The sequence below is a fragment of the Poromitra crassiceps genome (genome assembly GCF_964638095.1).
Source record: "Poromitra crassiceps genome assembly, chromosome: 10".
Lineage (NCBI taxonomy): Eukaryota > Metazoa > Chordata > Actinopteri > Beryciformes > Melamphaidae > Poromitra > Poromitra crassiceps.
Window position 1 is genome coordinate 39,873,789 of NC_139631.1, and position 14,652 is coordinate 39,888,440.

General features: G+C 40.6%; 1 protein-coding gene across 1 annotated transcript; it reads left to right on the forward strand.

Annotated features, from left to right (window-relative positions):
• Window positions 1-4,915: 4,915 nt before the first annotated feature.
• On the forward strand, window positions 4,916-14,451 carry LOC310784165 (uncharacterized protein C22orf15-like). The gene is made up of 5 exons (XM_083645158.1): window positions 4,916-5,002; window positions 6,362-6,448; window positions 7,409-7,534; window positions 12,413-12,487; window positions 14,209-14,451. Exons 1-5 carry the CDS (start codon window positions 4,978-4,980, stop codon window positions 14,334-14,336), a joined length of 441 nt encoding a protein of 146 aa, XP_083501284.1. The 5' UTR covers window positions 4,916-4,977; the 3' UTR covers window positions 14,337-14,451.
• The last annotated feature ends 201 nt before the right edge of the window (window positions 14,452-14,652 follow it).

The window sequence follows — 14,652 nt, forward strand, 5'->3', positions numbered from 1 at the left end:
GTTTTAAAGTTTAAAACAGAAAACGAAAACGAAAACGAAAAAAAAAAAAAAAAAAGAAAAAGGAAAAAAAAAAAGATTCCCCCCATAATGGGTAATCTTTTTTTTGGGGGGGCCCCATTTCGTTTTTTCAATTTAAAACCATTGAAAATGGGTTATACTTGAGTACCCTGACCTGGTCTATTTATTTTTAAACATTTTTAATACTGAATGAATGTTTAATACTAATGTTAAATTATCTCTGTCTTAACCTGTTGGCACAGGAAAAGAAAATTTGAAAACACAGAAATACCCATTGTAATATAGGTGAGCACATCAAACTATGTGTCATATATTTATTTAGGTAGAAATTACATTTTTGATGGCACAAGGGTTTTCTGGTCTAATTTATTTGCCGTGAAAACCGCCGCGCTTAATATTGTTTGGCCCGCGACTCCTTATATTTTTCTGTATGCGGCCCACAACCAAAAAAGTTTGGCCACCCCTGATGTAGTGTTTCACTTTGATAAAAAAAGAGCTCGACATTTTGGTTCTTTAAAGCTGAAATGTAGCAGTGTAGCAGTGTGTTTGCGTTGGCTCAATGTGATTATGGGGCTTGACAGTGTGCTTGTTTAAGTTATGTACATGTTGACTTTCAGTCATTTGATAAATGCATCAGTCTGTTTTAGCCACACAACCAAAATCAAAATCACAGGAGATGTTTCTATTTTCTTTCCTAATAAAATATGTTCTCAATCCATTGCCTTATATGTTCTCACAAGTAGAACACTTATATGTTCTCACAAGTAGAACACTTATATGTTCTCACAAGTAGAACACTTATATGTTCTCACAAGTAGAACACTTATATGTTCTCACAAGTAGAACACTTATATGTTCTCACAAGTAGAACACTTATATGTTCTCACAAGTAGAACACTATGTAGGTTTTGACACCAGGTCTTGTCTTAAAGTTCTATGTAGGTTTTGACACCAGGTCTTGTCTTAAAGTTCTATGTAGGTTTTGACACCAGGTCTTGTCTTAAAGTTCAATGTAGGTTTTGACACCAGGTCTTGTCTTAAAGTTCTATGTAGGTTTTGACACCAGGTCTTGTCTTAAAGTTCTATGTAGGTTTTGACACCAGGTCTTGTCTTAAAGTTCTATGTAGGTTTTGACACCAGGTCTTGTCTTAAAGTTCTATGTAGGTTTTGACACCAGGTCTTGTCTTAAAGTTCTATGTAGGTTTTGACACCAGGTCTTGTCTTAAAGTTCTATGTAGGTTTTGACACCAGGTCTTGTCTTAAAGTTCTATGTAGGTTTTGACACCAGGTCTTGTCTTAAAGTTCTATGTAGGTTTTGACATGTGGTCTTGTCTTAAAGTTCTATGTAGGTTTTGACACGTGGTCTTGTCTTAAAGTTCTATGTAGGTTTTGACACCAGGTCTTGTCTTAAAGTTCTATGTAGGTTTTGACACCAGGTCTTGTCTTAAAGTTCTATGTAGGTTTTGACACGTGGTCTTGTCTTAAAGTTCTATGTAGGTTTTGACACGTGGTCTTGTCTTAAAGTTCTATGTAGGTTTTGACACCAGGTCTTGTCTTAAAGTTCAATGTAGGTTTTGACACCAGGTCTTGTCTTAAAGTTCTATGTAGGTTTTGACACGTGGTCTTGTCTTAAAGTTCTATGTAGGTTTTGACACCAGGTCTTGTCTTAAAGTTCTATGTAGGTTTTGACACCAGGTCTTGTCTTAAAGTTCTATGTAGGTTTTGACACCAGGTCTTGTCTTAAAGTTCTATGTAGGTTTTGACACCAGGTCTTGTCTTAAAGTTCTATGTAGGTTTTGACACCAGGTCTTGTCTTAAAGTTCTATGTAGGTTTTGACACCAGGTCTTGTCTTAAAGTTCTATGTAGGTTTTGACACCAGGTCTTGTCTTAAAGTTCACCCCAAAATGAAAATGCAGTCATTATCTACTCACCCCCATGTGGATGGAAGAGGTGAAGTTTTCTAGTCCACAAAACATTCATGGAAACAGTGTTACAGCATTCTCCTGACCTAAACAATTGAAGTGGATGGTGACTGACTAACTTGCAAAATGTAACGAACAAACAAACAAACAAACAAACAAAACATCTGTTGTAATCCAAGTCTCCAGAAGCCCCGAGATGCCAAGTTGACTTGAAAATACCTAATTTACATCCTGTTTTTATCTTAAATCTTCACTGTAGCCATGAGCTGAAAGTCTCGTTTTCACTTTCACTTTAAAGTTCACGGCTACAGTGAAGATTTCAGCTAAAAACAGGGTCTAAATGACGTCATTTCAAGTCCACTTGGCATCTCGGGGCTTCTGGAGACTTGGATTATGCCAGACGAGCACTGTAGAGGCATTTTATGTTGAATGAAACCTTCAGCCAATGGGGGTGAGTAGATAATGACTGAATTTTCATGTGCGTCTGAACTTATCATTTAAAATAAATCCTACATTTTCACTGCAAAATATATTTGTTTGCATTGCTCTGTGGCACTCGATGCTAAACAGTACGACCATGCGATGTTCCCAATCATCATTCAGTGGCTGCAGGAAAAGCTCCAGGGTTCCCATTGGCTCTCCACCAGCAAGGTCGGGTTTCAGATCAGTCTACAGAAGCAAACCAGAGGTCTGGGGTGTTCTGGGAAATGTAGTTAAGCAGTCCCACCATCTTTGTAGCTCCTTATTTTCCCAGCTTTGATCCTAATTCCCCCTTGAGTTCAGGTTAGAGGGCTCAGAGGCTACTTTTTGATAGCTTCCCCAGAGGTCTTTAGTGCTTTTTAAAGATCCACCAGAGACCTCTCAAGTCCTCCTTCTCTGCTGCTATCCTGTAGATTAGTTCAATGCATTTCATGACACTGCAAACATAACCTACTGATGTCTCATACTCTGTTCCATCGCCTCCACTGTATAATCCCAGATCCAGACTCAACTAATCGATTACTAGACAGTGTTTCCCCTAGAAAAATGTCCAGGCCTGGAGGGATTTCGAAACATAGGCTACCCCGACCGCAACGGTGGGGGCCCTCGCTGGCGACGCTAAACTTTTAGCTAACCTGTTCGCATCTATGTTCGCAATGGCATCCCAAGTATCATCATACTATTATGGGATGCGATGCGAACAGTTGTATTATGGGATGTGCGTTTCCCAGGCAACGACACACGTTGACACGTTTGGAACAACGCTGTACGCTGGCACAATGCTCCTAAAAGCAATATTGTTTTGAATGATTTGGCATCTTCTATTACTGTCAACACCAGTATTGTTGTATTGTAATAATATGCCATAAAGGTTTATTGAAATTTTGGGGAGAGCAGGAAAATATTGTACAGTATATACTGTATATATATATATATATATATATATATATATATATATATATATATATATATATATATATATATATATATATATATATATGTGTGTGTGTGTGTGTGTGTGTGTGTGTGTGTGTATGTATCTATATATATATGTGTGTGTGTGTGTGTGTGTGTGTGTGTGTGTGTGTGTGTGTGTGTGTGTGTATGATAATTAGTGGTTCTCAAAGTGAGGTCCGGCATGTACGTACATACTGGGCCAGTCTGGGTAGTTAACAGTCCCAGTCTGTGGTGGGAACAACAAAGCTTCTTTATCACTCACCCGGAATTCACTCTTCAACAAGAAGCCTGTGTGTGTGTGTGTGGGGGGTGTTGTCTGTGTGTGTGTGTGTGTGTGTGTGTGTGTGTGTGTGTGTGTGCGTGTGCGTGTGCGTGTGCGTGTGGTGTCTGTGTGTCTGTGTGTGTGTGTGTGTGTGTGTGTGTGTGGTGTCTGTGTGTGTGTGTGCGTGTGGTGTCTGTGTGTGTGTGTGTGTGTGTGTGTGTGTGTGGTGTCTGTGTGTGTTTGTGTTTGTGTTTGTGTGGGTGTGGTGTGTGTGTGGGTGTGTGTGTGTGTGGTGTCTGTGTGTGTGTGGTGTCTGTGTGTATAGACTCCATGGATACAAACAACATATTCAAAAGGCTCCAGGCTGTTTACAGGGGAGGATGCATGAGGTGGTGGAGACAGAGGAGGGGGAGGAGTTGGGGGGGGGGGGAGTTGGTATTGTTGAAATGTGTGCACATGATCAATATCACTCGAGTGATTATAATTTTGTATTTTTCATTCATTTTAAAAAATTATTTTCAATTGTTTTTGTTTGTTTTTGTTTGAGTTAGTTTGCAGAGTGGGTTTGCTCGTTTAAGTTTAGTTTTTATTGTTTAAAAATGTTTAGCTTTAGTTGAGTTTTCGTTTTATATTTATTTATAATCATGTGAGCATTTGTCAGGAGCAAGATAAATAGACTTTGACTTTGAAGTCCAGACTAGCTATTACAATACATACAACTCTTTATGAAGGTAATTGACTCACAGTCATGTAGACATCCCAGTCTCAAACATACATGATGCACCAGTGCCTCCTCATGCGTGTTGTGTTGACACATTTGACCACATTGACAAAGACTAAACTAAAATCATTTTCTGTATATTTTATTTTAGTTGGTTTTGTAAGTACACCATAACATTTCAGTTCATTTTCTTTCTTTTTTTCTAAAGTCCAGTTTTTGTTTTTATTTCAGTTAAGTCAAATGTTTTTCACACCTAGTTGTATATTTTACTTTCATTTGGTTGAAGTGTATAAGCTTGCTGTGTGTGGTTCACACTGCCTGTTTGCCTGCTCAGATCAGCTGCAGGCTGCTTCATACAGTAAGAGCCTCTGTCTCTAAGTATTGAGTGTTGTCAACAACACGGTTTTAACTGCCTCCATTGTGGCCCAAACTCATTACTCTGCTGTGTCTGTGAGGAGGAGACGCTGCTTCAGGCAGGCAGCGGAGCAGTGGAGCAGCAAAGCAGCAGGCAGTGGAGCAGCGGAGCAGTGGAGCAGCGGAGCAGTGGAGCAGCAGAGCAGCAGGCAGTGGAGCAGCGGAGCAGCGGAGCAGCGTTCATTTGACATCAGAAAGAGAAATGTTTGTCACTGTGCTGTTTGGAGGTCAGTCTATTTCCTGGGCATGCTTCTGTTCTCCCTGTGTTTAAGTAGGCTACAAAGTGCTTCTGTTCTCCCTGTGTTTAAGTGAGTTGTGGAACACAACAGAAAAATATAAGGAGTCGCTGCCCAAAGAATATTAAGCGCGGCAGTTTTCAACCTGTTTAGACTGAAAGGGGAGATGAATTAGACCAGAAAACCATTGTGTCATCAAACATTTAATTTCTACCGAAATAAATATATGACATAGTTTATTGATGTGCTCACCTATTACAATGGGTATTTCTGTGTTTTAAAATTTTCGTTTCCTGTGCCAACAGGTTAAGACAGAGATAATTTCACCAAAATGCAGTATTAACTAGAACGACCGCACCGCGGATTTATGCCTCCGCCATTAGTTCATTCTGGAGTCCAAATCGCCATTTGAGGCAAATTGGAAGAAATTCCGTCAAGGCGCTCCTGAGATGTTGCATTACAGAGCTTGGAAATTGGGTGTGTGAGGTCACAGTGACCTTGAAATTTGACCTTTAACCATCAAAATATAATCAGTTCATCCTTGATTCCAAGGCGAGGTTTAAGGCAAATTTGATGAAATTCCGTCAAGGCATTCCTGTGATATTGCGTTAACAAGCTTGAAAATGGCGTTTGAGATGTCACAGTGACCTTGGCCTTTGACCTTTGACCACCAAAAATCTAATCACTTCATCCTTGAGTCCAAGTTGATGTTTGAGGCAAATTTGATGAAATTCCGTCAGGAACATAAAAATGTAAAAAAAAAAAAAAAAAATAGACAAAAATGAAATAAAAAAATAGACCAGGTCAGGGTACTCAAGTATAACCAATTTTCAATGGTTTAAATGGGAAAAAAAGAAATGGAAAAAAGTTTTTCAGTTTTTTTCGGGGAAAACGAAAAAAACTTGTTTTTTTGCTAAATTCATTCCACTTAAAAACAGACAGTGGGCCGCAGTTGGCCCGCGGGCCATAGTTTGGCCACCCCTGACATAGAGGTATATGCTGTCATAACTGTTTCTTTGCTTAAAAAAAAACATCCTATGATATCGACCTGGTCGTTATGAGTATGAGGAGAATGTCCACTTCCATTATGAATCAATCACAGCAGTTATCTTTCTCCATGCTCTTAATGGGTGTTACAGTGTGGTATTTCTTGTTAATGGGTGTTACAGTGTGGTATTTCTTGTTAATGGGCGTTACAGTGTGGTATTTCTTGTTAATGGGTGTTACAGTGTGGTATTTCTTGTTGGTATTTCTTGTTAATGGGTGTTACAGTGTGGTATTTCTTGTTAATGGGTGTTACAGTGTGATATTTCTTGTTAATGGGCGTTACAGTGTGATATTTCTTGACAGACAGCAGAATGGAATTGTTCAATCTCAACTGCAAGCTGATCAACTTCATCCATAGTTTAAAGGAGAGGTGCGGTCTGGATGTTAAAGGTACTCATTCACTCTCAGCTCAAAGAGATGATAGAAGCTGTGTCATTGTATCATTCAGGAGCAGTGTTGGACAAGTTACCAGGGCCCACTCGGAAAAATTTGACATGTTATTTTACTAAAAATAATGCATTTGACCATCATTTCAACTAGAATGATACCACCCAACAAGAATATTTCAAGTGTTTCAAGTGCTTTACTGAAATATTTGGACCATATAATGATAATACAATTATCTCAACCTTAAAAGGTTACATATAGGTGCCAAAAAGCCATAAAATCACATCAAAGAACAAAGAAAAACAACAACTATAATTCAAGTTTAAACAGTAAGTGTGCAGCTGTAGCATTTTTTTTTTTTTTTTTTTTACTTTTCAACTGAGCATGCAGACAATTAAAATAAGGGTGCAATGCATGCTTTTGCACCCCCGTAGAACCGGGCCTGCAAGTTACTGAAAATGGGTAATTACGGTAGTTACAGTTACTAGTTCTCTCAAAAAGTAAAGTTGTCCATTATTTCCATGTCCTAAAGTAACTAGTAACTAGCCCAGTTACTATTTCAGTAACTGTAATTGAGTTAATACATTTGAAAAAGTAACTAGATTACTAGTTACTGCAAAAAGTAAAACCCTGAATCAAGCCTGTCTGACCTTCCTGTAGAAGTGAAAAGTGAAAAGAATTCCTCCACAGTTCTAAATATATACTTTGACTTTATTATAACTCCCATACTGTGATCATTTCAAACAATATGACGACAAGCAAATTAAAATTACATTAATATCCATTGAATGATGTAAATGACTTGAAGCTTTTGATATATCTGACAAGTGACAAATCTATGTCACGACATGTACTGATTGTTACACCATTGCTTTAACCCAGATTTGGTTTAGAGCAGTAAAGTGATGCGTAGGGAACTTGTCTAAAGATGTGCTTGTGGCCTGGTGGGCATGGCTGGTGCAGACTGTGTGGACCTGATGGACAGCAGCAGCGGCACAGTGGTGAAGCTGGAGGAGAAGCAGCACAGTGTGGATCTGGCCAGCAGTGTGCTGGCAGAGAGGCAACATTACGTTGTGCTACGAGTCTGCCGTGAGTCACTCTACTGTGCACACACACACATGCACACTCACGCACGCACGCACGCACGCACGCACACACACACACACACACACACACACACACACACACACACACACGCATGCATTTTCTTTGGTGACTCGGACTTGAACAATGGGGACTCGTCGACTCATTCATTCATTCATCCATTCATTCATATGAAGTGATGTCTGGTTGTGAGTGTGGAACCTGTTTCATTACACAGTGTAGTTCATATGAAGTGATGTCTGGTTGTGAGTGTGGAACCTGTTTCATCACACAGTGTAGTTCATATGAAGTGATGTCTGGTTGTGAGTCTAGAACCTGTTTCATCACACAGTGTAGTTCATATGAAGTGATGTCTGGTTGTGAGTCTAGAACCTGTTTCATTACACAGTGTAGTTCATATGAAGTGATGTCTGGTTGTGAGTCTAGAACCTGTTTCATCACACAGTGTAGTTCATATGAAGTGATGTCTGGTTGTGAGTCTAGAACCTGTTTCATTACACAGTGTAGTTCATATGAAGTGATGTCTGGTTGTGAGTCTAGAACCTGTTTCATCACACAGTGTAGTTCATATGAAGTGATGTCTGGTTGTGAGTCTAGAACCTGTTTCATCACACAGTGTAGTTCATATGAAGTGATGTCTGGTTGTGAGTCTAGAACCTGTTTCATCACACAGTGTAGTTCATATGAAGTGATGTCTGGTTGTGACTGTGGAACCTGTTTCATCACACAGTGTAGTTCATATGAAGTGATGTCTGGTTGTGAGTGTAGAACCTGTTTCATCACACAGTGTAGTTCATATGAAGTGATGTCTGGCTGTGAGTCTAGAACCTGTTTCATCACACAGTGTAGTTCATATGAAGTGATGTCTGGTTGTGAGTCTAGAACCTGTTTCATCACACAGTGTAGTTCATATGAAGTGATGTCTGGTTGTGACTGTGGAACCTGTTTCATCACACAGTGTAGTTCATATGAAGTGATGTCTGGTTGTGAGTCTAGAACCTGTTTCATCACACAGTGTAGTTCATATGAAGTGATGTCTGGTTGTGAGTCTAGAACCTGTTTCATTACACAGTGTAGTTCATATGAAGTGATGTCTGGTTGTGAGTCTAGAACCTGTTTCATCACACAGTGTAGTTCATATGAAGTTATGTCTGGTTGTGAGTGTGGAACCTGTTTCATCACACAGTGTAGTTCATATGAAGTGATGTCTGGTTGTGAGTCTAGAACCTGTTTCATCACACAGTGTAGTTCATATGAAGTGATGTCTGGTTGTGAGTCTAGAACCTGTTTCATTACACAGTGTAGTTCATATGAAGTGATGTCTGGTTGTGAGTCTAGAACCTGTTTCATCACACAGTGTAGTTCATATGAAGTGATGTCTGGTTGTGAGTGTAGAACCTGTTTCATCACACAGTGTAGTTCATATGAAGTGATGTCTGGTTGTGAGTCTAGAACCTGTTTCATCACACAGTGTAGTTCATATGAAGTGATGTCTGGTTGTGAGTCTAGAACCTGTTTCATCACACAGTGTAGTTCATATGAAGTGATGTCTGGTTGTGAGTGTGGAACCTGTTTCATCACACAGTGTATTTCATATGAAGTGATGTCTGGTTGTGAGTCTAGAACCTGTTTCATCACACAGTGTAGTTCATATGAAGTGATGTCTGGTTGTGAGTGTAGAACCTGTTTCATCACACAGTGTAGTTCATATGAAGTGATGTCTGGTTGTGAGTCTAGAACCTGTTTCATCACACAGTGTAGTTCATATGAAGTGATGTCTGGTTGTGAGTGTGGAACCTGTTTCATCACACAGTGTAGTTCATATGAAGTGATGTCTGGTTGTGAGTCTAGAACCTGTTTATCACACAGTGTAGTTCATATGAAGTGATGTCTGGTTGTGAGTCTAGAACCTGTTTATCACACAGTGTAGTTCATATGAAGTGATGTCTGGTTGTGAGTCTAGAACCTGTTTCATCACACAGTGTAGTTCATATGAAGTGATGTCTGGTTGTGAGTGTAGAACCTGTTTCATCACACAGTGTAGTTCATATGAAGTGATGTCTGGTTGTGAGTGTAGAACCTGTTTCATCACACAGTGTAGTTCATATGAAGTGATATCTGGTTGTGAGTCTAGAACCTGTTTCATCACACAGTGTAGTTCATATGAAGTGATGTCTGGTTGTGAGTGTAGAACCTGTTTCATCACACAGTGTAGTTCATATGAAGTGATGTCTGGTTGTGAGTGTAGAACCTGTTTCATCACACAGTGTAGTTCATATGAAGTGATGTCTGGTTGTGAGTGTAGAACCTGTTTCATCACACAGTGTAGTTCATATGAAGTGATGTCTGGTTGTGAGTGTAGAACCTGTTTCATCACACAGTGTAGTTCATATGAAGTGATGTCTGGTTGTGAGTCTAGAACCTGTTTCATCACACAGTGTAGTTCATATGAAGTGATGTCTGGTTGTGAGTGTAGAACCTGTTTCATCACACAGTGTAGTTCATATGAAGTGATGTCTGGTTGTGAGTGTAGAACCTGTTTCATCACACAGTGTAGTTCATATGAAGTGATGTCTGGTTGTGAGTGTAGAACCTGTTTCATCACACAGTGTAGTTCATATGAAGTGATGTCTGGTTGTGAGTGTAGAACCTGTTTCATCACACAGTGTAGTTCATATGAAGTGATGTCTGGTTGTGAGTGTAGAACCTGTTTCATCACACAGTGTAGTTCATATGAAGTGATGTCTGGTTGTGAGTCTAGAACCTGTTTCATCACACAGTGTAGTTCATATGAAGTGATGTCTGGTTGTGAGTGTAGAACCTGTTTCATCACACAGTGTAGTTCATATGAAGTGATGTCTGGTTGTGAGTCTAGAACCTGTTTCATCACACAGTGTAGTTCATATGAAGTGATGTCTGGTTGTGAGTGTAGAACCTGTTTCATCACACAGTGTAGTTCATATGAAGTGATGTCTGGTTGTGAGTGTAGAACCTGTTTCATCACACAGTGTAGTTCATATGAAGTGATGTCTGGTTGTGAGTGTAGAACCTGTTTCATCACACAGTGTAGTTCATATGAAGTGATGTCTGGTTGTGAGTCTAGAACCTGTTTCATCACACAGTGTAGTTCATATGAAGTGATGTCTGGTTGTGAGTGTAGAACCTGTTTCATCACACAGTGTAGTTCATATGAAGTGATGTCTGGTTGTGAGTGTAGAACCTGTTTCATCACACAGTGTAGTTCATATGAAGTGATGTCTGGTTGTGAGTCTAGAACCTGTTTCATCACACAGTGTAGTTCATATGAAGTGATGTCTGGTTGTGAGTGTAGAACCTGTTTCATCACACAGTGTAGTTCATATGAAGTGATGTCTGGTTGTGAGTGTAGAACCTGTTTCATCACACAGTGTAGTTCATATGAAGTGATGTCTGGTTGTGAGTGTAGAACCTGTTTCATCACACAGTGTAGTTCATATGAAGTGATGTCTGGTTGTGAGTGTAGAACCTGTTTCATCACACAGTGTAGTTCATATGAAGTGATGTCTGGTTGTGAGTGTAGAACCTGTTTCATCACACAGTGTAGTTCATATGAAGTGATGTCTGGTTGTGAGTCTAGAACCTGTTTCATCACACAGTGTAGTTCATATGAAGTGATGTCTGGTTGTGAGTGTAGAACCTGTTTCATCACACAGTGTAGTTCATATGAAGTGATGTCTGGTTGTGAGTCTAGAACCTGTTTCATCACACAGTGTAGTTCATATGAAGTGATGTCTGGTTGTGAGTGTAGAACCTGTTTCATCACACAGTGTAGTTCATATGAAGTGATGTCTGGTTGTGAGTGTAGAACCTGTTTCATCACACAGTGTAGTTCATATGAAGTGATGTCTGGTTGTGAGTGTAGAACCTGTTTCATCACACAGTGTAGTTCATATGAAGTGATGTCTGGTTGTGAGTGTAGAACCTGTTTCATCACACAGTGTAGTTCATATGAAGTGATGTCTGGTTGTGAGTGTAGAACCTGTTTCATCACACAGTGTAGTTCATATGAAGTGATGTCTGGTTGTGAGTGTAGAACCTGTTTCATCACACAGTGTAGTTCATATGAAGTGATGTCTGGTTGTGAGTCTAGAACCTGTTTCATCACACAGTGTAGTTCATATGAAGTGATGTCTGGTTGTGAGTGTAGAACCTGTTTCATCACACAGTGTAGTTCATATGAAGTGATGTCTGGTTGTGAGTCTAGAACCTGTTTCATCACACAGTGTAGTTCATATGAAGTGATGTCTGGTTGTGAGTGTAGAACCTGTTTCATCACACAGTGTAGTTCATATGAAGTGATGTCTGGTTGTGAGTGTAGAACCTGTTTCATCACACAGTGTAGTTCATATGAAGTGATGTCTGGTTGTGAGTGTAGAACCTGTTTCATCACACAGTGTAGTTCATATGAAGTGATGTCTGGTTGTGAGTGTAGAACCTGTTTCATCACACAGTGTAGTTCATATGAAGTGATGTCTGGTTGTGAGTGTAGAACCTGTTTCATCACACAGTGTAGTTCATATGAAGTGATGTCTGGTTGTGAGTGTAGAACCTGTTTCATCACACAGTGTAGTTCATATGAAGTGATGTCTGGTTGTGAGTGTAGAACCTGTTTCATCACACAGTGTAGTTCATATGAAGTGATGTCTGGTTGTGAGTGTAGAACCTGTTTCATCACACAGTGTAGTTCATATGAAGTGATGTCTGGTTGTGAGTCTAGAACCTGTTTCATCACACAGTGTAGTTCATATGAAGTGATGTCTGGTTGTGAGTGTAGAACCTGTTTCATCACACAGTGTAGTTCATGCCTTTTCTTTCTCTAATCAGGAGGAGATCATAATGAAGGCCAGAAGTATGTGTCCCTCCTAAATAACGTCAGCCAGAGCCACCCTGAGTTAACAGGTAATGGATTACTCAGTGTCACTGGATTACTGACACCACACTGTACTGGACTGACCGGGGAGCTTGAAACGGCTCTCTGTGGCCTCCTGCTGGTCAGATGAATATCTGCAACTGAAAAGATTTACCGTATGTGGATTTTTCTTTTTTTTTGGACACACTGGATCATCTATATCAGTGGTTCTCAATGTGCGGTCCGGGGACCACCAGGGGGACCACCACGGGGACCACCAGGGGTGCTTGAGGGGGTTCCAGGGGGTCCCCAACAAATTGAAGAATTGTAAAACTTCATCATTATTTAATTTATAAGGAGTTAATTCATTAGAGAATGTAGAAGAATGACATGAATGACATGCCATGTATATATATATACAGAAATTTCCAACAAAAGGTTTTTAGGTTTTTACTCATCTAAACTCATCTAAACTACTTTAATTGTTTTTACTGTGGCATGTTATTCGTATTGACCTCAAAACCGTTATCCTATTTGTGAAAACTTTGGGAAAAGGGTCAACTTCACTGTTTTCCCCATCTAGACTGCATAAGACCAGGCCCAATTCAAAGACCATTACACTTACAGGATGTAGCGCAAGGGAAGATCACGCTATTCCCCCCAGTTCCCCTCCCCCCGAGGCGGGCACCTTGACCGACCAGGGGAAGGCACTAGTGCACCGACCAGGACAAAAGTTCAATGGACAAACCAAAGAGGATCCTGGAGCACACGATTCACTGGAAAATTGCTTTATTCAATGACTAACGTTTCAACGCCTACTGCGTCTTCATCAGAGTCAAACAGGGTGACAAGGAAAACAACTTGCTTTAAAAAGCCTCCCCAATACACATCGCAGTCCGTCATTGGCTGCTAAGGATGGGAGGTGCCCAAACCCAGTGGGCCAATAGCACTCAAACCGCACAGTGAAGTAGGCTATAATGGCCAGCCACATTTATAAATAACAATATAATATAAGCCATAGAATAGAAATACATAGGCACAAATAACAATTTCTCCAAAGGAAAGGTACAGGTTATAAATAACAAGAGAGGCTTAGTTCCTCGTTTAGACCATTTGGTTCAACAGTATTTAGGCTGTGAATCCAAAATGCTTCTCTTCTTAACAGTTTATTGACAGTGTCGCCTCCTCTCTGTGAGGGAGACACATGCTCAATACCCCAGAATTTCAGTGTGGCAGCAGAGCCATGCTGGGCCTGAGCATAGTGTCTCGCTATTGCATAATCCATGTTGTGGTTGCGGATTGCAGCCTTGTGTTCAGCAATACGGACTTTTAATGCCCGTTTGGTCTGTCCGACATACACCATCCCGCACGGACACTTCAGAATATAAACCACATGTGTGGTGCTGCAGTTTATGAATGAGTTAATTTTATACTTTTTACCAGTCCGTGGGTGAGAAAATTGTTTGGTGTCGGCGGAGTTGGAACAGTGGGTACAGTGACCACATCTGTAAAAACCAGAGGGAGGGGCGGGTAACCACGTAGGCTTAGGGGGGGGTGTCATGGTACTATGAATGAGTTAATTTTATACTTTGACCAGGACTCATACCATTGATCCGGCTTCCCACCCACAGACACGGCCAATTGTGCTGGTATGGAGGCCCGACCAAGGAGGTAACGCAGGGGCTCGAATCTGCGACCCTTGTGTTGGTGGTCAGGGAATCTACCACTGCACTACCTATAAGCCCTTATTCTGTCAAATTTTCTGTTTCAGATATGCTGAGAAAAATAACAAACTCCGATAGAGAGCGAGACAAAAAGGCCGGATCCCAAAGGAGAGGATGGACACACAGAGACAGTTCTGCAGCCAGACCCACAGCAAAAACAAGAGCCATCAAATGAAACAATATCTAGTCTACAAGTCAGAACCTGCAGTGTGAACTGGGCCACACAATGCCTGTGTAGTCTACAAGTCAGAACCTGCAGTGTGAACTGGGCCACACAATGCCTGTGTAGTCTCCAAGTCAGAACCTGCAGTGTGAACTGGGCCACACAATGCCTGTGTAGTCTACAAGTCAGAACCTGCAGTGTGAACTGGGCCACACAATGCCTGTGTAGTCTACAAGTCAGAACCTGGAGTGTGAACTGGGCCACACAATGCCTGTGCTACAAGTCAGAACCTGCAGTGTGAACTGGGCCACACAATGCCTGTGTAGTC

Coding starts and splice junctions, on each gene's coding strand:
- LOC310784165 (XM_083645158.1), top strand. CDS start 4,978: ATGTTTGTCACTGTGCTGTTTGGAG. Junction 6,449..7,408: donor GTGCGGTCTGGATGTTAAAG/GTACTCATTCAC, acceptor TGGCTGGTGCAG/ACTGTGTGGACCTGATGGAC. Junction 7,535..12,412: donor CGTTGTGCTACGAGTCTGCC/GTGAGTCACTCT, acceptor TTCTCTAATCAG/GAGGAGATCATAATGAAGGC.